This window comes from Triturus cristatus, chromosome 4_1 (genome assembly GCF_964204655.1).
Source record: "Triturus cristatus chromosome 4_1, aTriCri1.1, whole genome shotgun sequence".
In the NCBI taxonomy this organism is placed as follows: Eukaryota; Metazoa; Chordata; class Amphibia; order Caudata; family Salamandridae; genus Triturus; species Triturus cristatus.
The window spans coordinates 889577520-889602241 of NC_140585.1; the positions used below are offsets into that span (position 1 = coordinate 889577520).

The window sequence follows — 24722 nt, forward strand, 5'->3', positions numbered from 1 at the left end:
GCCAGGAAGTCTCCCTGTTTGAGCAGTGGGAGGACTTGTTGCAGGGTGAGCATGTGGAAATGCTCCGAAAGAATATAGCGGTTGAGGGGTCTCAGGTCTAGTATAGGTCTGAGTGACCCGTCCTTTTTTGGTATTAAAAAGTACAGGGAGTACACCCCTGTGCCTTGCTCGTGGACGGGTACGACCTCTATTGCGCCTTTTTGCATCATGCTTAGCACTTCCTGCTGTAATAGCGCTAAGTGCTCTGAGGACATAGGACGGTGTTTTGGGGGTATTGTGGGTGGAGTAGAGGTTAATTCTAGGCAGTAACCGTGTTTGATAATATCTTTGACCCACCTGTCCGTGGTGATGGAGTTCCATGTGGCCAGGAACTTTTGCAACCTTCCCCCGACAGGTGTTGTGTGGTCGGGAGGAAGGGAGAGGGCATCACTGTTTGTTCTTGGGAGAGGATCTGGTATTGCCGTATCCGCGTCCTTTGCCCTTTGTGCTTGAACCACGATATCCACCCCTGGTGTTTTTATCGTAGGTACTTTGGGTGTTGCCCTTGTTGTAGGTTTGCTGTGACCCCTGTCCTCTACCTGCTCCTCTATTAGCGGGGCGACGAAAGGAGCCACTCCGAAAGGTCTGTGTTTGGAGAGCCCCCATGGACTTTGCAGTGTCTGTGTCCTTTTTTATTTTTTCTAGTGTGGTGTCAACCTCTGGCCCGAATAAGTAGTCTGGGTTGACCGGCTGGTTGAGGATGTTATTTTGCACCTCAGGTTTGAATCCGGAGATTCTTAACCAGGCGTGTCGTCGTAACATGACGCTAGTGTTTATGGCTCTGGCAGCTGTATCTGCGGCATCCAGTGCACACTTGATGGATGCGTTTGTGAGGAGTTGTCCCTCTCTGATGAGGATCTCTGCTCCCTCTTTGTATTGGTCAGGGAGATGTTGTAGTAATGTTTCTAGTGTGTCATAATGCGCTCGGTCGTAGCGAGCCAGGAGCGCTTGAGTATTGGCAATACGCCATATGTTAGCTGCTTGGGCTGCAACCCGTTTGCCGGAGGTCTCTAACACCTTGGACTCTTTGTCCGGGGGAGGGGCATCCCCAGTCGTCTGCGAGTGCGCCCGTTTACGAGCATTCGCGACTACTATGGAATCCAGAGGCAGCTGTCCTCTAATATAGGTAGGATCCCCAGGCGCTGACCTATATTTTTTGTCGATTCTGGGGTTTATTACTCTGGCCCTGGTGGGTTCTTTGAAAATGTCCTTTGCTGGCTTGAGGACACCTTTCAACATGGGTAGAGTTTTAACATGTTTTTCTGAGGATGCGAAAGTGTCCATGAGAAAATCGTCCTCGATGGTGTCAGAGTGGATTTGAACACCATGATTGGCCGCAGCACGTTCAATGAGGGCGTTGAATGCGGCAGTGTCTTCTGTGGGAGACATTTTTGCACCATATAGCTGCGTGTCCTGCGTATCCATAGGTGCGTTTGAGTCCACAGGGTCATCCCAAGCTTGGTCAGGGTCCTGTTGGCCTTCAGGGTCCATTTCTCCGGGGTAGGGGACGTGGTCACCCATGTAGTCCTCCAAAACGTCTGTGTCGGAGTGTGTCGGAGAGAAGGACTGTGGATCTTGGTAAGAGGCATGGAGAGGCTCGTAAAGAAGTGGTTCCGAATCCACTGGCAGCTTTTTCTTTAGTGGGATCCGGTAGGAGTCCAAAGCTGGCTCAGAAGTTATTTTCCTCTTGTGAAGCATCATTCTGCCTGTTGCGGCATCGATGATGTGTGAAGGCGACGTCTCCGTAGGAGAGTGTTCTGCAGGTGTGATCCTGGTGTGGGTGACACGTGTTCTGATTTCGAACAGTTTTGGCGCCGTGGATGGTGGCAGGCCAAAAGTGATGTTGGCCGGTGCCGCAGAAGCTTTTTGAGCCTTTTTCGGCTCGGAGCTTGATGTGTCCTGGAGGGCCGCCTTATCTTTGATGCGTTGCAAGGATGCTGCAACTTGCCGCACTTGGAACATCGACGGTTCTTTGGCGCCGACCGGTTCCGTTGAGGCAGGCGTGGACTTCTTCGGTGCCACGGGGTCATCGAGTCGAGGAGAGGTAGTAGCTGTCGACGGCGTCGATGATTGTGCCTTTGGTGCTGTTTTGGAAGTGGTGTGAGATCCAGCAGCTATTTTGACCTTTGTGGTCGGAGCCGATTGTTTCGGTGCCGGGAGCCGAGGCGGCTTGGCGGTACCGATGGTCTTTTTCCGTGCGTCGGCGCCGACGTCGGCTGCTGCAAGCTCGGCACCGAAGTCCCGTTTGGTGCGGTCGGTGCCGACGGGTTTGGCTGGCGTCGAAGGGGTGGTGGGGTTCGATCCTACCAGTGTGACTTTCAGTTTCGGTTTCTGCTGAACCGAGACGGCTTTCTGTTTCGGTGAAGGGAAACCAGCCGTTTTGGGTAGTATAGGCTGCCGCTGAATGTCCGAGGCCGGGCCAGAGGGCGGGGCCGAATGGATGCGGGATAGGTCTTGGGTAAGGCCCGAAGGCGATCCCTCGACCGGAGCCACAGACTGACGCACTGGGATATCCAAAGTCTGTTCGGGTAGGCCTTGCTCGTCACCGGAGCTACTCTCTTCGGCCCCTAAGGCCTCATTGTAGTCTCCTACCTCAGTGTCGGCTTCGTCTCTGTGAAAGAGTTGTTCTTCGACGTCTTCCGATCCGGAGTCGTGTTCGGAAGCGGGGCTGGAGGGTAGGTTATCCACGTCTTGCACATCTTCATCCTCGGCGTTGAAGATGTCAGTCGGGGCCGGTGCCGCTTGCTGCGCTTCGAGCCTCGCTGCTCGACGATTCCGGAGAGTCTTCTTGGATCGGAATCGGGCACAGGCCATACATGTGGACTCGTCGTGATCCGGTGAAAGGCATTTGTTGCACACCGGGTGGACGTCGACATGGGGATATTTCGCATTGCATACAGGGCACCGCTTGAAGGGCGTCCTCGATTCCATCGTCGATGTCGGGTCGATGGTCGGGTATGATGCGAAAAAGTTGGTTTCTGGAAGTTAGTAAACTAACAAATAACTATCGATACCGATCGGGAACAGTACCGACGCGAACTAAAGGCCTTTTGGCCTGTAAAAAGTTTTTCCTAACTTGAGTCAAGATAAGCACATCCGAACCCAATGGCGGAAAAAAACAATCTGAGGATGGAGAGGATGCCCATGCGCACTGTAGTCCAGGGGAGGAGTCACCTATCCCAGGATACTTCGAAGACTCTTCCAGGACAACAACGTGCAAACATCCGGACCCAACACTAGGCGGCGATCTATGCACAGATATGAATTCAGCAGCCCACATGCCTCGAACAGTAAAGATCTCTGCTAGTTGGCGATATTTACTTTCTCAAGTAGATAGATTTCGTAAATCAATAAAGAAATAATGTAAAGAATAATACACGCAGGTTCTCATGCCAAGTGGCCTGGTGTTTGAGTGCAATAATAATATTGGGGGAAACACTGATGCCACTGGCTGGTTTATTTCCCTTGTGCTTTAATACTTCAAGTTCTGCAGGTCTGAGCTGTAGATAACGTGGGAGTACCATGCATTTCCCCTGTTTTGGGCTGCAAAACTTGGATTTTTAATTTCTCCCCGGTACTGATTTTCCACGTATTAGCAGCTGAAATTTCTTTGGGTACCATTTCCAGGTGAGTGAAAATTTCAGCGTGAATTGTAATGCTGGCTCGAATTCAAAACCCGGTTTGAACTCTACTTAGGATTACTGGCTAATTCAGACGGAGGCCACAAAAACTTCAGACTTCTGGCTGTCTTTTATGTGCTCTAGTTTGAGTGCATGCTAGTTGGATTATGTTTGCTTAAAATACGGATCTCTGCATGGCCAGTTAGAGGTCTTTAACTCGCAGAGTTCATATATTTTGTACACAAATATTGTACAGTGCAAATAAGACATAAAGAAAAAAACTAGTGGTCTTTAACTGGAAAAGAAAGAGTTATAAATTATAAGCTGAGCAACAACTATGAGAGATCTAGGTTTTTCGCTTCCTTTCTGTACTTAATTAGTACTGCTCAATATTTGTGTAGTAGCCAAATGTCAGGCTATGTGTGCCCAACATACAGGACATTACTTTAGTTCATCACCGATATACCATATGCTCCTGTATGTAGGAGTTACACAGCAAGGCCATACTGTGCGTGTATGTGTGCGTGCGTGTGTGTGCAATTAACAGGGCAAGGATTCAGTCCACCATCTATATGCCCCAAGTCACAGTAGGTCGCAGGCTCAAGGCAAGTTTGAATTCCCCATGCCTGATGTAACCTGTCCGGGACACTTGGTATTGCGGATACCCATAACTTGTTTGTTTTATACATATGGACTTGCCATCGGTTACCCCTTCTGTGCTTTGTAAAGCACTCAAGTCATTGGTGCATCATAAGTGATGTTATCAACAATGTCATGTGTAAGGTCATAACGAGTGCACGAGGGTGCGACTTAGGGCTACATAGCCAACCATAATTTGCCAATTTCACTGGTTTTCAGATTTTGGGTCATAACCAGATCATTTGCTCTATTTAACTTTTAAGGGAATTTAAAGGTCCTTTACCCATGTCATAACGTTAGTATTCAACTTTAGCAGATGTTCATATTTTTCCAGAGATTTTATGCCCACTTTGTAGTGGGCTCTGCTTTACTGTCTCTGGTCACAGGTTTACCTGGTGTGGCCACGGGAGTGAGTGACAGGTCCTGAGGCAGGATAGCGCCTCTCCGGGCCACCATCTTAGTCACATGCTGGGCCCACGCAGAGGAAACATCAGCCGATGGCTCATTCAGATCGATGTTCAGACCAGCTGGAACAAAAAAACATTAATAATTAAAAACATACATTTACACATCAGGAAACAATATCCAATCTGTTGGTCACTGACGTATCAGGGAAACTGGAAGAGTTCCAGACAGGTGGGTGGGTGGACAGAGCAAATCACAAGCAACATCCTCCAGAGTAGCAACAAATATTCACTGTCTGACTGCCTCACTTGTTGGTTTTCTCTAAATGAGTCTTTAGGGTACAGCAAGAAGGACCCAGCTGGAAAATATAACCAGCCCCGCAAACCAGTGTACAAGTATAGCAAGTGAGCCAGATACACTCCCCATTGGGTTTGGAGGGTGGGAAGGATCCAAGCCCCAAAGTTTTGTTAATAAGGATCTCAAACGTTGCACATCACAGCATCATTTTTCATATACAGTGGCTAAAAAACACATTGGGCTTAGAAGCAGCTTTGAAGTGAAACAATAAAAAAATATACCTCAGGTTCAGCTATATTTTCCCAAGAGCAAGAAAAGAGCGGGTTACTTACCTTCAGTAATGCTCTTTCTGGTGGATACTCTAACTGCAGATTACTCACCTTTAGAATATTCCCCAGGCACCAGATTTTCACAGCTTTAATCCCATGTGGTGCTAGGTGGTGCAATGGGACTCAGAGTTGGCCTTGTTCTACCCTAGAAGTGATGGAGCAGAGCCTTATATAAGTGTCATCACAACGCATCAATGTAAATGTCTTGCATTCCTGTTTCCAGGCCCTTGGATGCAGAAAACAAAACGATAAGTAACTTGTTCTTCTGATGGCTACTTTTAACTGCAGATTTCTCACCTTTAGAATAGACACCAAAGCAGTCCTCCCAAGGAGGAGGGTCTGTGGAGTTGAATCAGACCAAACAGTCCTGCAAGAGGGAATGGGCAAAATGTCCTTACCGTTGGACTTGACTGACAAGACAGTAGTGCTTTGTGAACTTATGCACGGATGCCCACGTTGCGGCCTGACAAGTGTCGAGAATAGGCACTCTGTGCATCAGCATAGAAGTAGCAGACATGGCCCTAGTGGAATGAGCGCTCACCCCTACCGGAGGCTGTTTCTTGTCTGGTGCGCAGCAGGTCTTAAGGCAGATGACTATCCACTTTGACAAAGTCCTTTTCTGCACCACCTTACATTTCTTTGCCTCAGAGAATCCACTAAAAGCTTATCTTCCACCTGATGGTCTTCAGTGTGATCAATGTAAATGCTTAAGAATCTTTTGGGGGTCCAACCCTTGGGGCCACTCCTCCTCTTTTGAGGGATGAGGTGGAGCAAAGAATGTTTAGGGGGTGATGACTTGCCCAATGACAAAGGAGTGCTGACTTTCAGTAAAAGAAATGCCCTGGTGTTCATTAACAGCTTGTCTGGGAAAAACAGGGAGTAAGGTGAAGGTAGTCTGGCGCTCACTCACGAGATGACCTGAAGTGATTGCTATGAGCAAGACATTTTTGAGAGCCAGAAGGTGCAATGAGCATGGGCTTGAAGAGTGTGCACAAGAGGAATGTTAGGACCACATTTGGATTCCACTGTGGCTTCACAAACAGTTTGGGTGGGGAAAATCTGTGTGAAACCTCTAATACACCACATGACAACAGGTGATTTAAACAAGGACGGCTGGTCCAGCAAAAGCAAAAAGGAAGACAAATAACCCTTAATAGTGCCCACTAGAAGACCTTGCTGGGCCAAATACAAAACAAGCAGTAAGACATCCAACAGTTTGGTTTGTATGGGGGCTGTATTGCCGACTCCATACCATGTCGCTAATCTGTCTCAGCCTCAGCACCCAGCATAAATGGACTTTATAGAGGAACACCAGGCAGCGAGGAAGGAATCCACAATCTCAGGTGGTAGAACGAATAAAGTCAGCTGCTGTTGCTCATTCTCCACACAAAGAGTTGTAGATTGTGCTGGTTTGGGTGCAGATTGCTGCCCTGCTGCTGTGACAGAAGATCCCCAAGCGGTAGCCTGATTGGAGGCTGTGCTTAATTTGTAAAATAATAAGTGCCAAGACCCTAACCAGGATGCCACTGCAGCTTGCACCAGACATTGTCCTGTCATCGCTGCCAATGACGGTACCAAAACAACTAATAACCATCTCTCTCACCAGAAAGTGCGACAGTGCAGATTATTATCGGCCCTCAAAGCTAAAGGAATGGCTGGGGAGACAAGTATTAATATTTTTTATTGTATATTGTATTCATAAATAACCGTTGTTCTGCTCATCTTTAAATTAGATGAGTAGCGCCACCATGTGGCAGAATGTCAAAAGTGTGATGATGACAATTAAGTGCAGGTGCCGAGCAGCAGAAACCAATTAATTGCCGGTGCAGAGTGCTGGAAACCACCGGCTCAAAATAAGCACTGATTGGAGGACATATGTTCATGCCCAGAAGTTTGTATGCCACACTCTCCTGGCCTCATACAGAACCAACAGGATGACTTGGACCCGATCGTTCCTGATCTACTTCAGAACTCAGTGCAGGAAAGGGAGGAGCAGAAAGGCCTACAGGACTCCAGTGCTCCGCTCAAGCCTGAAAACATCTCCTAGGAAGACCATTCTGGGAAACTGCAACGTACAGAAGTTTTATCACTGTGTTTTTTCAAATGTGGCGAAAAAACCCACAACCAAGGCTTTCTCCATTGTCGGAAGAAACTTAGCACCCCCTATGGATGCCACTGCTGATCTGCCAGATGTCACCAGCTGAGCTCATCTGCCATGGCGTTCAACGATCCTGCTAGGTGGTTTACGATCAGAGAGATGGCATGACGCTCCAGCCAACTCCAGAGCCACAGCGCCTTTGGCACAGGACCCAGGACTCCAGTCTGCCCCACCTGTTGTAGTACCACGTGGAGGCAGTGTTATTCATAACCTGCACCAACCTTTCCTTCATGGTTAGCAGGAAGGTCTTCGATGCCAGGCAGATGACCTGAAGCTCCAATAGATGTATGTGGAGCTGGTTCTCTTTCAAAGACCAGAGTGCTCTGATCATCTCTCCCAGATGACCTCGCCAGCCAAGCATGGATGCACCTGGATGGGAAAGGGAGAGGGGTCTTGCGCTGGTCAGGTTGCAGTCGCCATCACTGCAGTCTTCTGCAGTCTCCACCAAAATCTGGATGACATCTAACAGGTTTCCTTAGTGCTGGGCCCACTGAGACTTCAGGTCCCACTGCTGAGCCTGCATACGCCACCTGGCTAAGAGGGCAAGGAGGATACATGAGACCAGCAGGACAAGAAGCCTCACAGTGTCTCTCACCGAGATCCAGGACTGAGGCTGAATTACTAAAATCACACTCTGAATGTCTTGGACTTGCTGTGACAGAGAAAAGGCCTGAACTGCACTGTGTCTAAAGCAACTTCTGTAAAAGGAAGCCTATGCGAAGGAGTCAGGTGTGACTTTGGCTTGTTGAACAAGAGCCCCTATGGTGTCAGGAAATTCACTACTGTCCGGAGGTGATCCACAAATGACTGTGGCAGGCCTGTCTTCAACAGCCAATCATCGATGTAGGGAAAACTGGTATTCTCAACTTCTGAAGATAGGCAGTGACCATTGTCATCAATTTGGTGAACGCCTGAGGTGCGCTGGGAAAGCAACGGGGAAAATTGCATCTTAAAATGTTCCTGGCTGACCTAGAACCGCAGGTAAAATCTATGGGGCTGCAGGATGGGCATATAGAAACACATGTCCTGCAAGTCCAAGGCAACCATCCAGTCACTCCGATCCAGGGCAGACAGAACTGTTCCAGTGTGCGAATTTTGAAACTGTCCTTCTGTAGGAAGGCATTGAGAGGGTGAAGATCTAAAATAGGAAGAAGGCATCCATTCTTCTTCTGTACAAGACTATAGTAGGAGTAACAACCCGTCCCTGCTTCTGAGACGGTCACTACTTTTGATGGTCCCTTTTTGCCAGTAGAGTCTGCACGTCTTGCAGCAAGGTGAATAGCTGAGCTCCTGAAAACTACTCTGATGTGGGAAGCAGCTGCAGTAGGTTGGAAAGAAACAGGAGAGCAGAACCCTGCTGGACGATCTGGAGGAAGCCATCTGTCAGACGTGATGGACTGCCATACTGAGGTAAAAAGTCTGATCCTGCCTTGCATAGAGTGGTTGTGCGCGACAAAAGGCAAACTAAAGCAGTTTTGTAGTTGATGCCGCAGGAGACTGAGAAGAATGGTGTCCCTGGTGACCTGCGCGATGCCTGCTTGATCTCAGTCCCTAGCCACAAAAGGACCGGGTGGCTGCAGGGCCTGGCATTGTCTATACACCAATCCTCAGGAGTGGCCTTCGGAAGAGATGAAACTATTAAGCAGGGGAAAAAAGGTCAACGGAACATGTTGTGGCCCTGTTTTCCTTAAAGCGATTGAGGGTGGACTCAGCCTCTTCATCAAATAGGCAGGGTCATCAAAAGGCATATCCATAAGGGATGCCTGCAAGTCACTAGATAAGCCATTGGACCACTTCCTCGAATAGTGACAGAGCACCACCACTCACTCCAATCAATCAGTATTATTCAGGCCAGTACTAATTGCATATCTGGCTGCACGCTGGCCATCCCTAATGGTTACAGCCAAAGAGGCCTGAAACTTCTCTGGGACCACCAGCATGTTCTCACGGCCCATGTCCCAGAGCGCATGAGTGCAATGACTTAAAAGACAGAACACAGTGTCTGACCACAATATCATGCAGACTGAAGAGAACATTCCCATCGGGAAGAGTGCTAAAAAGACACAGCATGGCCTCCTTAAAGCACGGAGTGGCCAATGGCCCATAAAATTCAGGGCGCTGCAGGACCAGTTGTGGAATAGGCTCTTCGATCGGGGTTTAGGACTGAGATCAATTATCACCTTGATGCCCTTCTGACTTCTCTTTGGACAGAGAGTGGCGAGATGGTGTCAAGTCCCACTTCGACTTTTGATGGTTCTTCTTCTGCTTGGACTTCAACTTACTGGACAACTACAACCGCTAAGACCGGTCATAGGAACAGCCTGAAGAGCACGAACTGGCTCACAGCCTTGACTTGGGGTGGGTCTGGGACTTACTTTAGGTCCATGACTCCTTTCTGCATTCTACAACATACAGGTTTGCTTCATGGTCTCTAATCGCATGTGGGTCTGTCATTGACATCTGGTTCCGACAGTCACAGCACAATTTGAACTCTGTTGTCTTGTCAATGGAGAAACTGTTCCCGTGCACAGTGGCAAAACAAATTTGAAAGAATTAGTCAAGCAATGAAAAAGGACGCAGTGCTCTGGATCTGCGTTCAAATGCTCAGAAAGAAAGGAGCTGACGTCCATGAGAGTGGGTGGTGCTTATATGTGGCTCTGCTCTGTCCCTTTCAGGATTGAATGAGGCCGTTGCAGAGCCACGTGGCGCCACTTAGTGGCACACAGGAACACTGCTGTGAATTTCTGGATCAAGTCTGTGCCTGGAGAAAATTCTAAATGTGAGGCATCCACAGATATTAACTGTCCATCAGAAGCAAGTTGTGACAGATATAAAAATCTGAAAGCAAAAGGAAGCAGACGTTTGTGCCACTGTAGACACAATGACAGCGCCATCTTACTAGATCCCTGCTCAGAAAACCAATCTACATACAACTGGGGCTGCTTCGAGTCAGGTAAACAAGTGGGTCGCTCACTGAGTGCAGGCACTTGCATTGGGCTGTTTGAATGGAATTGTAGGCACGTTAAGGATTTTTTTGACAGCCCACCCAGCCATACAAGCAGTCTACTGAGAGAATCCAGAGCGCATGAATGGCCAGTCCAATAGGGACAGCAGGGAACTGTTCCAACGGACTGAAACACACCTTCCCCAATCACATCTCCTTTATTTAAAGGCCATATGAGTTCCTATCCCCTACATTTGTCATCCCCCTTTTCTGAATTCCTGGAGTCACCCATCGTCAGCTAGAACTGGAACAAAGAGGCAATTAATAAGCTGGGGTAAAGATGGAGACCAAGTAAGGGATAGGGGTACAGAGCTGGTGGAGAGTGCACAGACTGCGGTGCTCTTCTTCTCCCATTACAGTTTATGCTTCTCCACGCAGGGCTCTGTCAAAGGGTGTTCCCACGAAGCTTTATTTTCCTAGGTGTGTGGTGTCTCTTTTCTTGAATTACAGAATCAGACTACCGCTTCTGGCGTGCAAGGTTTAGGTACTTTATGGGGAACGGGACAGAATCACTGCTACCCTTCAAAAGTGGTCCCTTTTAATCGACCATTGCATGATGAAACCAAGAGCCGTACGTCAAAGTCAGGATTTAAACTCGTGACCTGAAATTCGCACGCAGATGCCTGTAGGAGGCGTCACCCTGCTGAGCTGGAATGAATTGCTTAGACCCAGGTAAGTATTAACAGAAAATAAATTCGGATTATTTTTGGCTACTACAAACGAGTCTGCCGCTCTAAATGACGTTAAACGGTGCTCTACAAAGCAACTGTCCAGTCTGTCCTCAATCACGGCGCGGGGGCAGTACCCCCGGTTCCTGGCCTTGTGTGCAGTCATGCCCTTGCCGTATCACTGGAACTCGCGAGACGGCGACCATGCAGAGGGAGCTGCGGGGACCCAGCAGGCGTGACTAGTGTTACCATGACAACATCCATGTACCTACTCGTGCACCCGACAAGTTAAGCGCATGCTGTGCTCAAGGTGGAAAAACACAGAAAACCAGGAGCTCAAAGTTCTTGCTGTGAGCCGCCGTCGTCACTGCCAAAAGCAGAGTTTATACTAAATAAGGAGGCCTATTGTTGATTCCACCTCTTTCTCCCACCACTATACACTTTCTGTCCTTGTCTCATCCTTGCGTTTTTTCATCCCTACTTCACTTTCTCCATTTGTCATCATGTCCTATGTTTGTTTTCCTCCTTCTTTCCGCCTTTCACTAACAGTGCGATGACATCCCACACCGTCGCTGTAAAATCCAGTACTGCAACTACCACTCCATAGAACCAAAATCATGCCCCCCCCACCCACTCAGCACTACATTACCACCTCCGCACCACACCTTTTTTTCTCTTCAAACTCTAATGATGGTGAAATCAAGTATAGGGTCTAAAAGTGAGAGGCGGAAGGGGGTGGATGGACGTGGATTGCACCAAGTACACACCATTCATTGCCGTAAAATGATACCAACCGCAGAAACTGTCTGCCCTGGCTTATGATTCCGGCTCTGCCCTTTAACTCTTTCAGAGCTCAGACAGGTCATGTAGGGCCTAGTCGCCGCCGAATAAAGCCCTATTCTGCCGTTCGTTCGTCCGTCCTTCTTGCTCACCAAATCGTCATATCGCCTCTGCAGCAGCCGAGGAGCAGAGAGGCCTGCGCCCCGTCGTTGTGGATCGAGTAACCTCTGAAAATAAACACTGTTTCCACAGCAGCAAGAGATGATCTGGCGTTCCGAAATGACATCATCGCTGTTGACATCAGATCAGCGGGGTCCTCTACAATTGGCGCTCTTCTGTGACGTCACAGTGGTCTCTTGAAAAGGGGAGGGGGGTTAGAAACTCTCTGCCCCTGTGTGCTTTATATAGACACATAATTCGATTATGCAGTATTTGATGGAGGTGCATTATTGTTGCCTTAATGAGGCAAGTTTGTACAGCATGCATTGCAGTTGCTTCTACTACCCTCTTGGTAAGCGGCTCCAGCTACATGTAATCCCGGATTTGCCAATCCATCATCATTTTGTATTGCTTCCTCTAACATTAAGTGGAGCCAGTGCCACGGCGGAAAGTGGAGTTTGGGTATTTCAACGTGTGACAGTAATTATGGGAAAGCGCGCTTGTGCACGGAAAAAACAAACTTTAGTCATGCAATCTCCAACACCCCATCAGCCTACCTCTATTGACAAAATGCTTCAGAGAGCCATAAGGGTGGTGTCAACAGAAATTGAACTGACTGAAAGGCGCTTATCGCTAACCCCGGACCTAGCCTTTACTCTGACTAATCGTGATATGCAACCTACACCACCAATTGTGGTTTCTGATTCCCCCAAGTCACAGCCAAGGACACGTGCTCTGGTTCATGAAATACCCAACTCGGACATGATCATGGAGGACTCTCACACTGGTCCAGTTAAAAAAGGAAAAACTAAATCAGCCGCAAGAGCTGGGACCAAACGGAAGAAGTGTGCTACGGATCTCACAGTGAATGGAGACTTTGGGAAGGGAGGGCCGGGTGACTGTCCAGTTGCACGTATAAAACAGCCAACCCGGATCTCAAATTTGATGATAGAACTTCATATCCAAATAAGGGCTATTGTTAAGGACGAACTCCACTCTGATTACCCGGGTAGACAAGCTCACAACTATGTTTGAGACCTGGGCGGGTAGGGCTGAAGCAAATCAGAACGTGGTTGAGTCCCTACACAAACAGGTATTACAAGTCCCCCTGTTCCCATCATAGGATGGATCATACTCCTACAAGTAACTCGGGCCCCACTCCATTAAACCAGAACAACCAGGGGGATGCAGACAGAAATGTAACTATCTCTAATAAGCCAACAGATAAGGATAGCACACAGTGTCAGGGGCCCAGACAGGGGTTAGAGGTTGGTAATCAATATAGATCTGGCCCAGTAATGCCAGAAGTGGGAGCTTATGTGCCCTGATTGGTGACAAGTTCTAGGACTGATGAGGGTCATGCTGTAAGAACAGAAACACCGCATGCAAGAACAGCCCTGCCTTGTATCAATCTCCCCTCGGACTCCACCCCTTATGTTATGATCTTAACCGGAGTACCGGAATTGAATTTGGGACAAGGAGAATCACATTCCAAATTAAAAAATAAATGAATTTTTTGGCTGGCGAAGCAGCTGCAATTTTCCTATAAAGATGCAGATGAAATTTTGCTCACAACAAGGGTGGGATGGGTGGGCCAAAGGCTGAAAGATGTACCCGGGGATAGTATCATGATTAATTTTAGAAATTTCCGAGTTGTAAGAGCTCTCCTAGACCGCAATCAACAAAGGCAGGAGGAGGGTATAAGGCCCTTTCCATTGGGGTATTTTAACCCCCCCAGGGCTTATGCTAGAAAATAGAATGTGGAATGTCCATGGGGCTGGGATCTGGCAGCAGACTAAGCATTGGACTTTTTAGGACAGGATCAACCAAGCCCACTATTTTTCAATTTACCACTAACAAATAGATTTACATCCCTTGAGACAGTAGATTGACTCAACCCGGTATATCCTACGATATTGGAACTTAAGTTGCATGAGGAGCTACAGGGGGTCCTACAGAACGGGGGGAGTCTTTTCAGAGTCCCTTGTGTCTCAGACAGGGAAGTGGACAGTACACTGAGGGGGCTGATGGAGTGGGAGGTGCTCAAAGCATTCGGCCGCAGGGTGTCCCCAGCATCAGAACCATACCTGGCTAATCTCCCAGGCCCACGCAGGTATTTAATGGCCCCCAGAGGGCGTTTACAGAACCTCCAACTCCCATAATCGAACACTCTGAAGCTGGCAATGATAAAGGGCCACTGTTGAATGAACCTAGTGCTCCACCTCAGGTAAACAACGGTATGCCCAAGTTTCAGGTACTATCATGGAACGTCGCTGGCCTCACCTCCAAACTGGACGATCCGGAGTGGGGGGTGTTCATTGAACATAATGAGGTCTGCATGTTTCAGGAAACCTGGGCCAGAGTGGACACACATAGACTAGGCTATGCGTCCTTTAGCATAGCAGCTACATGTAGGGGAAGGGGTAGGCCCGCTGGGGGACTTTGTACCTGGATTGCTGTGCATTAGGGGTGCACAGCAAAACTGATAGAGACATCCTCCCATGATATTCTTTGCATTCTCTTGAGTTTTCCTGCAAAGATTAGAATGGCTCTGATTAATGTTTATTCCCGATCAGTGGGCTTTGGCCAAGAGTTAACAACTCTTGACCAATTGACAACCTTTCTGCCCACTATTCCTGATGATACCCTGGTGATACTTGGTGGCGATTTCAATTGCCAGTACGAACCCCTGAATGCTGGTAACCCCAGTGATGAGGACCTGCACTGGGCCATTCCAGAGCCCAATATCCCGCCAACGCGGTCTTGGACTCCACTGGTACTCCAGATGAACACTCTTACACTGAATCACTCACTCAGGGCGTGAAATGGGCGCACAATATCTGATTCTCCGGCAAACTATACTTATAATAGATTGGGGTGTGCCTCAATTTTAGACTACATCTTGGTGGACACAAAATCCTGGCTTAGGGTAATAGACTTCAAGATCGTGTCTCGGCACGACAGTGATCATAACACCCTGATTTTAGAGATGCTCCCACCATGTCAAAGAGTGCACTTGAAGCTTAATCTGTAACCGCTACTGGGTTAACTTTGACTAATTGTAGGAGGAGAGTCAGATGGGGGGATATTTGTCAATCACAGGAAAAGTTAGTCTCCCTCTATCAAACAAAAATTCCATTTCTCAGGGTCGCAAATCAATTCAGCAGAACTGATGATTTTACTAGCGTCCTCCCCGAAATCACTGATAACCACCAAGGTTTAATAGCTGCCTTGGCCAACATTTTTTTCCCTAACAAAAGAAGAAGAGAAAATGGGCCCCTAGAGCACCCTTGGTATAATGATGATTGCCGCAAGGCAAAGCAAAATCTTATTCTTGCTATTAAATCTAATGATAGGTCAGAAATAAAATATAAAAGGGTAGCCTATAAAAGCATCATTAAATTGGAAAAAAGAAGTTGGGAAGGTGACAGGTGGGATAGGCTGAGAAGTGCCCTAAGAACTCATGATATGAGGACTTTCTGGAATCTAGGAAAGATAGGTTGTCCAGAGGGCAAAAGGGCAATGGAACCCAATATAGGGGCAGAAGTATGGAGAGCCCACTTTGAGTCCCTATATGTTAGGGAAGAGGGTGATGCAGAGCCAGCTAGAAAGGAGTGTTCCTTCTCCCAGTTAACGTGCTCTGATGCTCCTGCAATTTCTTTAAAAGAGATAACAGATGCCTTGAGCAGGGTAGCTCCATCTAAGGCCCAAGGGCTAGATAAGATCCGCGGTGACCTCTTTCGTAATGAACCTATTATTTGGGCTCCTTACATGTGGACCTTATTCAATGCCATCTTGCAGGGAATGCTGATCTCTTCCACCTGGGTGGGGGCAGAAATTATACCGATTTACAAAAAAGGGTAACCACTCCTCCCTGACAACTATCGTTCCATCAGCCTCATAGATGTCAGCCAGAAAATATATGCCCGAGTGCTGTTGGGCCGATTACAGAGTTGGATGGAGGAACATACTATTCTCAGCCCTTATCAAGATGGTTTTAGAGAAAGGATGTCCACATTAGATCACATTTTTAGGTTACAACTATTGCACTGGAAGATAGTGCACATGGAGGGTGGCAGCCACTATTTGATCTTTGTGGACCTAAAATCAGCCTTTGATTTGGTGCCCAGGGACACATTTTGGGTCATTTTATTAAAACTGGGGGCCCCACCGTACTTGTGTTATCAGTTGAAACGACTCCATGAACGTAACTTTGCCCAAATTATGCATGGTAAAAATGGTGAGCTCACTGATTCCATAACTATAGACAGAGGTGTACGCCAAGGTTGTGTGTTGGCCCCAACCCTCTTTTGCCTTTTCATTAAAGGCCTAGTGGAGGCTTTGATTGTGGGGAGGGATATAGACGCCCATAGGCTGGCGAACCACAAGGTACCAGCCTTGATGTTCGCCGATGATACCCTCCTGCTATCAAAGTCTCCTATGGGAATCCAGAGGGTCCTAGACGCTTTATCTTTTCTGCAAAAACAGGGGGCTCAATTTGCAGAGAACCAAATATATGGTATTCAATGCAGGTAACAGTACCCGATCAAATCCCTGTCTAGATGGAAAAGCATTAGAGAGAGTGACCGTTTTTGAATATCTGGGAATTACGTTAACCGAAAAAACTGGGGTGTACAAATTAAGAAGGCAAGTCTAAAGCTGGCCCAGACAACAGGTGGACTAGTTAAGTACATAGGAATTGTATCTACAAAACTGTTGGACCGGTGGTGTAAATCTATAAAGCCCAAGCTAGAGGCGCGGCCCTGTATGGGGCAGAAATCTGGGGCCACCGGACTCTCTAGCTAAAATAGAGAATTCCTTTGCTAGACAACTATTGGGTCTCCCCTTAAGCACTCCCCTTACACCTCTCCGTATGGACCTTGGAGTTAGACCAATTGCAGAGGAGGTTTCTCTCAGACCCCTTTTATTCTGGCGACGCCTATGGAGCACCCCAGAATTGGCTGCATACAGAGAAGAGCTGAAGGAATTGCTGAGCCTACGGGGAGTGAGCAAAATCCCTTGGCTGGCCTTTATCAAAAACACTTTGGCAGCAATGGGAATGGGTAATCTGTGGGCTAACCCTGAAGAAAATTGCTCGATAACATCTAGGAAGGCTTTGATAGAGAGTTATAGGGAGCTTAAACTTTCCCGAATGCAGGGTAGTCCTGCATCTGGTGTATTGACTGCAGTGTGATTTTAGAGATAAAAAGCCAATATAGGTTAGAGCCCATCCTTGATGATATCCAGCCAGCCCTTGAAAAAAAGCTTTATTTACAGTTTATGTACAGGGTACTCCCAATGACCTTCTCCACGCATTCCTTCACAACCACCCTCCAACAATGCCCCTCATCTTTCCATAGCACTTCTCTTACATGCATTTCATTTGTTTTATAGTGCTACCCATGCAAGTGTAGGGTGTCAGAGCACTTTATATGACACACACATTATAAAGACAATAAATCAGCCGGCCCGACCGTCTGATGGTTAGTGTGAATTATTTGAGAGTACAGTTGGGTATGAGAGTGAAGGGGTGCACCTGGGTGTTTTGGTGGAAGTGTCAGAAGCTGGTTGATATCCTTTGGGTGGTGAGCCTCCTTGTGAGGACGGTGATGGTTAGCACCCTCAAGAGTTTTCCCACCAGGGCCGGGATAGAGCCCAGGGACAGTCAAAGTTGGACCAACCCTGAGCAACTGGAGAATGGACCGTACAACTCTGATAAAGTGGGCATCTAGGGATACACATGCTTTATGTAATGTAAATAAATGCATTTATACAATAGTCAGTAATCATCACAAATGCATATACATTGGTAACAATTAACTACACAAAACCTTTACAGATGAGCCCATCACAGAAGATAGAACCTCTTTCGATTTCTCCTCCGTGCTTTTGTTGTATGTTGTATACATTATGGGGGACAACTTTTATTTTTGCATAGGTAGCATGCTTTTGAACACATATGAACGTCAGGATGACCTCTAGAGTATGAATTTTTCTTTCTTCTACTAACTTGGAAATATGAGGAAGTGTGACCAGAGAACTTTATTCAGGTGTTCCCTGCAACAGTGATTGAGGATTGCTATGATAGGAGAAAGGTAAGAAGGGAGATGAGGCACCCCAAAAACTCACCCACAGGCCCCTCGTGAGACACAGTGTGCATGCTAAAAGACAATTCACGCTGAGGGTCCTTCAGCAACTCCTTCCTCTTCGAGAACGCCTTGGCAATCATCTTGCTCTTCTTAATGCGTTTGGGTTCGTCGTCGCTGCGCCCAATGATCCTGAGGAGACGTTACAATTTGTTTAATCCATTGATAGAGCAGACGCTTCTAACTTAATTTCCTCAGACAAAATTTCACCCTGACAAACTGCAATTCATACATTAACTGGAAAAGATAAACCAACATGTTACAGCTAGGAGTAAAGATAAGATCAACTAGTGTCCTTCATGTCTGCTAAATTATGAGCTCTCGGTAAAGGGAATGTGGATGGTTCCCAACATTTGAAGTTCACATGAGGAATTTCCCAAGTCTCTACACTTCAGGGAGTGGGGATAGGGCCAATTTGATATATACGCATGCCTATCACAGGGATGTGCAAGAAACTAGTCATCCTCAGGCGAAGTAATTGCTGGGCGTATTGTAGAGCTTAGGCTAAGTGCCTGCAGCAAGGTTTTTTCTTGTCTACATCAACATCCTTCATAGGGATCATTGGGAACAACTGCCATCTGTGGGTACTGGAGGAAGCATTGTATGGACCAGTAAAAGAACTTCTGATGTTTGTCTTGCCTCAAATCAAAGAACAATTTATACTGTATTCTGTTATTTAAGGAAAACCTCTGTATTAAGTTCAGAACAGTTTGCATTTTCTAACTACAGCAGGACAAGACAGCCAATGTTTTTGGCCATTTGCACAAATTCTGAGGCAGTCCAGTGAACTATGAAGTAGGTTATTAGCTGACTTCGATCAAAGTTATTTACAGGGTGGGTTTAGAGGAAGTGTGGGAAGGGGAAGCAGAAGAACCCAAGGGTCTTCCAAACTCACAGGCTGCTCTCATGGCTACTATGAAAACAATCCAGTCCGAAAGTGATGTGAGTAGTGCTGGGTCTGAAGCACTTGAGTAGTGTTGGGTGTGAAGGACAAACCTAATATGAAGTTACAGCCCCTGATCTCACTTACATGCAGCATGGATAAATATCTACTATGTAAAACCTTGATAAGCCTTTAGACCGCTCAATGATTTATACACTACAACATGAACATGTTAGATTAGTCTAGAATGTGCATAATGCAACACCCTTTTACAGCTAAGAAAGGTCTCAAATGAGTGCAACCTGGTATGGTGTAAAGCCTGCACAGGCTGAGTAGGCATATACTACATCTATAATTGTGCTGGTAGACTTCAACCGACCTGGTGATTTAAGCACAAAGGCAATGAAAGAAGCTCTCTACATGATTCCTAGTACTAACATATCACCAAACTCACCCACTACAGAGGCAACACCCTCAACCACATCCTGATAGCATCACCCCCAGCTCACTGCAAGACCCGATACCCAGGGACTGGACAGACCATGTCACCATTTTTCACACAACAGCTAAGCAACAAGGACAACCAAAAAGAGAAATCACACATTCTGCACCTTCAAAGACCTCCTTGTGCGTGTCATCTAAGATATCAGCCTATTTAACCCCCAATAGCCCACACTACAAATCAACACTCTGCTTGACTACAAATAAACACTTCCCTTGATCAATACAACACAACCATGAAAAACACAGAACTAAGGGCCATATGTAGGAAACAGTTTTGCGATCGCAAACAGTGCGATTCGCAGGAATCTGGGTGTTTGCGATCGCAAAACATACTTGAGCCATGTAGGAAAGGTATACGCAGAAGAGCTGTGCGAATCGCTAATTTAGCGATTAGCTATTTTGCGGAAAGTGGAGTCTGCGAATAAATCAGCGTAATCGCAGTCTGCGCACCAGTATTAGCGAAAATCGCTGTTACCGAACTCGCAAATAGCGATTGCGCAAAATGACATGTTCAGAAAACTCGCAAATAGCGATTATGCAAAATTCGCAATTTTGCACTTCCCAATTACCATCAACACTGAGCAGGTGGTAACCTACTGCAACCTATTTAAACAGGCCCACAATGCCACAGGGCCTTTCCACCATGGCTGGGCTGTACGTGATAGCCAGGAGGCTGCGAATCAGGGATGCCACACAGAGACGGAGACGCCAGGAAAGGATCTACAGAGCACGCATCACCCTCTTCCAAGTGACCGATGAGGAGATCCATGTCAACTACAGGCTGCACCCAGACAGCATCCTGGATTTAATTGCTGAACTGACACCCATACTTGACCACCCCACACGCAGGGCACACTCCATTCCCACCCATGTACAGGTGCTGTGCTCACTGCACCTCCTGGCATCAGGTAGTTTCCAGGGGGTCATTGCCACAGCAGGAGGTGTCTCCCAAAGTGCACTTTCGCGCTTCTTCCACGCTTTCCTGGATGCAATGGTACAGAGGCTGCATCACCACATACAATTTCCTAGCACAGCACAGGCACTGGATCAGACCAAGCAAGATTTCTACCAAATTGCACAATTCCCCCATGTCATTGGCTGCATAGATGGGACACATATCGCTATTTCACCCCCCTCACATAATGAGTATGTATTTCGCAACAGAAAGTCATATCATTCCCTGAACATCCAGGTAGTGTGCAATGCCCAACACTTAATCACTGATATTGTGGCCAAATACCCTGGAAGCACACACGACTCATTCATGTTTCGCCACTGTGCATTACATCGCAGACTCACAAATGGTGATTTTGGAGAGGGCTATCTGCTAGGTAAATGCCTGTTAAACACACACAGAGGCAGTAGAGTGATGCAGTGGCAGGACACTATTGAACATTAATCTGCTTATGCCCCGCAGGTGACAGTGCGTATGCTGTACGAGACTACATCCTCACACCGTACCTGAATCCATCAACTGCAGGTGAGAGGGGGTACAACAGCGCACACAGAGCTACACGCTGTGCCATTGAGAGGACATTTGGAATCCTAAAGAGCCGTTTTCGATGCCTCCATAAGAGTGGTGGAGCGCTACAGTACAGCCCTGAGACGTGTTGCAAAATAGTGGTTGCCTGTGCAATGCTACACAACATCGCTACCAAGAAAGGAACCCCAGTGGACCTGACAGACTCTGAATCATCAGATGAGGATGGAGCAGCACCACATCGCGCTCCCGCAGGAGGTGCTGGTGCAGCTGCCGGACGTATGAGACGTGATGAGATCACCCAAAACTACTTCTAAGTGAGTAATGATGACACAATGACACTGATTGGTGACTGACAGGGATGTTTATTTCTGTGTCATCAGGCATTGAGTGATCTCACGTTGTGACGTTAAAGTCCCTGCATGCACTTGTTTGTGTCACAGTGCAAAGAGTAACAACAGACACTGAGTCTACATGGACTGTGTTGCATCACACATGGCCATTAGTCCCTTGTGTCCCTTCACCTCCTACGTGCACGGCCTGGTGCGCCTCGCTGTGTGCGCGCTGTGCCCTCCCTTGACTCATCCTCCACTGTGCTCTGTCGTGCACTCCTGCGTCTTTCCTGTGGTATTGGGGGAGTGATGCTGCTCCTGCTCGATTGTTCATCAGTGTCCGTGGCTGCAAGTGCACCTATGCCACCTGTGGCGGTTGCGCGCATCTGGTCCACCGCATGTGTGACCTGCACCAAGACACTGCCCACGTCCTGGCAGCAGTGGGCCATCTCGCGCTGCATGCCAACACATCTTCTGGCCAGCAAGGATGTGGCGGTTGTGTGGCGGTTCACAGCCCTTGTGTATAGGTCCAGCCGTGTGTGAAGGCGATGTCTGTCCCGGCGCCGCGCTGCCCTGTCCCTCGCTATCTCCCTGCACAGTCCCTCCAATGCACCAGTCATGGCCATCACTCCTGCGCGCAACTCGGTCATGTTGTGGTTATGTGCTGTCAGCTGCCGTTGTATTGACCTGATTCCCTTCACTTGCAGGCGCTGCTGCTTCAGCATGCTGCCCTCCAGGCCCGAGAACACCGTGTCCTCTTCAACAGGAGCAGTGCTGGTGGACGGCCGTTCCCTGCGTCTCATCCCTCTCCCTACTCTTGATTGTTCAGGGGACTGTGTTTGTTGCAGTCCTGCACGCTGCCTGTGCACTGGCTGTTGCTCCTCTGCTGTGTCTGGTGCCTGTGTCTCCAACAGTGGTAGTGGTGGGACAATTATGCGACGCCTGCATGGTGCTGTGTCGGCAGTTGTGGCTGCGCCCTGATCCTTCTGGCATGCCTGGTCCTCCATCTCAACTGTTGGCTCACATTCAGCCTCACTATCCTGTGTTGGTGGTGGTGCTGTGGATTAAATGACACACATTAGTACTGTGTCCTGTGTGGTATTTGTCATGCATTAGTTTCAAGCAATAGAATCTCATGGGTACTATCGGTCTATTTCTATCTCTGCATGATGGAGTCCTTCCTATTCCACCTGTCTGTGTCTCACTGGCACAGTTATCAGTGCATGTGACTACGTTTCCCATAATGCATTACTGTGTGTGCTGTGTGACATTTACTGGAGTTGCAGTCAGGTTGCCTTTTGGGGGATGTGGGTGGTTTGGGGATGTAGCAGGGGGTCTTGCCATGCACCTTACCTTGTCTGGTGTCTGGGTGTTCTGAGCTGTCCAGGTCAGCCACTCCACTCACGCTCTCAGGCTGCAGTGTGCCCTCCACCAGCTCCTCCAGGGGTGTCGGTTCGGTTGCAGTGGAAGGGCCCCCACCGGTTTTTTTAGCCTCTGCCAGTCTTGTTGCCACCCTCTCCTTTGACCTCTGCCGCATGTCATACCATCTTTTACGTAGGTCCTCCACACTGCGGTGTGTGACACCAATGGCATTCACTTTCTCTTGGATGTCACTCCAAATCTTGCGCTTTCTGGCCTCAGGTACTCTCAGGGAACTTTTCCCAAATAGGAGATCATGGTTGCTGACCACCTCCTGTGTGAGGACCTCCAGCTCCCTCTCACTGAATTTCTGTTTCCTCTTCCTTGATGGTTCCTCCTGCTGCTTTTCAGTCCCCTGGGAATCCATTTGACTGGTTTTCAAATGCAGAGCTTCACTGTTCTCCTCTCCACACAGGCTCTCAAACAGCTACTGGCTCACACACAGCTGCTGGCAATCAGGTGCAGCATGGGCAGTCACACTTCCTGGTTGTGATGTCATCATTCTGCACCTGAATTGCAGATTCCCAGATTTGCGATTCCTTAATAGCGTTCTCGCAATTAAGGAATCGCTATTAGGGTAATCGCAAAATAATTCTGCGAATTTTTGCGCATCGCTAATTATTCGCTAAAATCTACCTACATAGCTATTTGCGATTCGGAATTTGCGATTCGCGAAAAATCGCAATTTCCGATTCGCAAATTCCATTCTACCTACATATGGCCCTTAATGTACTAATGCCAACTTGATCATCTAGACTCCCAGTTCAATGCTACACCCAAAAACTGGCAAGAGCTCAAGCATGCCATTCACAGAAAAGAAATGAAACCAGATGACCAATGTCCTTGATAACCTGTCCCTATTCAAAACACTCCACTCAACAGGCAAATCCCCTTGTTACTGAAAAGTTAGCTCCCTTCTAGATGATCCACCCAGGAAGCGAAGGATAGAAGTAGAGTTTTCTGCCCAGGAGATGATGCCATACCTCAACTCTCAGCCAAAGATCCTTAGTAGGTGCTTCCAAGGCAAGATATGACAAATCCTACCCTTTTATGGTTATCTACCTTGGATCCACCATCTCGCCAACTACTGTCCCAACCTCCACCTTCATTTCCACTCAACTGCAGCAGCAGATACCATTAAAAACCTGCTACAGGAACTACACCTATCTTGCTTCACTGTGCCACAACAGACCGTGACTTTTTAATTAATGGACAATGCCCTCCTCATAAACACCAAAAATGACACCTGCCTTTTAGTACTGCTCGCCTTTTGCAGCCTTCAACACAGTTGACCACCATATACGGATTCACACTTTGGAAACGGGCATGGTTTTCTGTCACACAGGCCTGTAATAGTTTCCTCCTCTTGCTTGGTCCATCCTCTCACCCACCATCTTCAACTTCTAAATAGAGACCTTTGGATACATTTCCACTGGCAACATCAATATCCATCAATATGGCACTACACACATCTCTACTTCAAAGTCTGCACCACTCAAGGTATTCAGAGACTCAAAACCTGCCTTGATTTAATCCAAAAATGGATCGCCATGTACCAACCTAATGCTCAACACACGAAAGCCTGGATTTTTCCTATTCGCTAACAAGAAAAATAGATTAAAATTTGGCTGTTCAATATAAACATAGATCACAGATAAATAAAAATCCCTCAAATTCACCCCGGACGCAAGCCTCTCCCCCAAATAACACATTTCAAGGAAAACCAAGACAGCATGGTACCAGATTTCCCTCCTGTAAGAAAATGAAACTCTTCCTACCCGAAACAGACTGTAGAACTTAAGTAAAAACACTGGACTTCTCCCACCTAGATGCAGCAATGCCTTGCTCAGTGGTTTTCTT

The 24722-nt window shown here is 47.6% G+C and overlaps 2 protein-coding genes across 2 annotated transcripts in view; both read right to left on the bottom strand.

The window, feature by feature from the left end:
• Positions 1–24722, bottom strand: part of SMO (smoothened, frizzled class receptor) — a 143261-nt gene that overhangs the window by 23996 nt on the left and 94543 nt on the right. Inside the window, exons 10-11 of the mRNA XM_085653641.1 lie at positions 18228–18376; positions 4691–4825 (exon numbers count right to left, since the gene is read on the bottom strand). Of these exons, the coding sequence (XP_085509767.1) occupies positions 4691–4825; positions 18228–18376 (284 nt within the window). The remainder of the gene's footprint in view (positions 1–4690; positions 4826–18227; positions 18377–24722) is intronic.
• LOC146855733 (uncharacterized) lies at positions 21535–23357 on the bottom strand. The gene is made up of 2 exons (XM_085653643.1): positions 22797–23357; positions 21535–22500 (listed from the first exon to the last, which is right to left on the bottom strand). Exons 1-2 carry the CDS (start codon positions 23227–23229, stop codon positions 21632–21634), a joined length of 1302 nt encoding a protein of 433 aa, XP_085509769.1. The 5' UTR covers positions 23230–23357; the 3' UTR covers positions 21535–21631.

Bases quoted from the DNA above. Each gene is read 5' to 3' on its own strand.
- LOC146855733 (XM_085653643.1), bottom strand. From the start codon at position 23,229: ATGGATTCCCAGGGGACTGAAAAGCAGCAGGAGGAACCATCAAGGAAG. The intron at 22,501-22,796 runs GTAAGGTGCATG...TTTAATCCACAG, and splicing joins ACACCCAGACACCAGACAAG to CACCACCACCAACACAGGAT.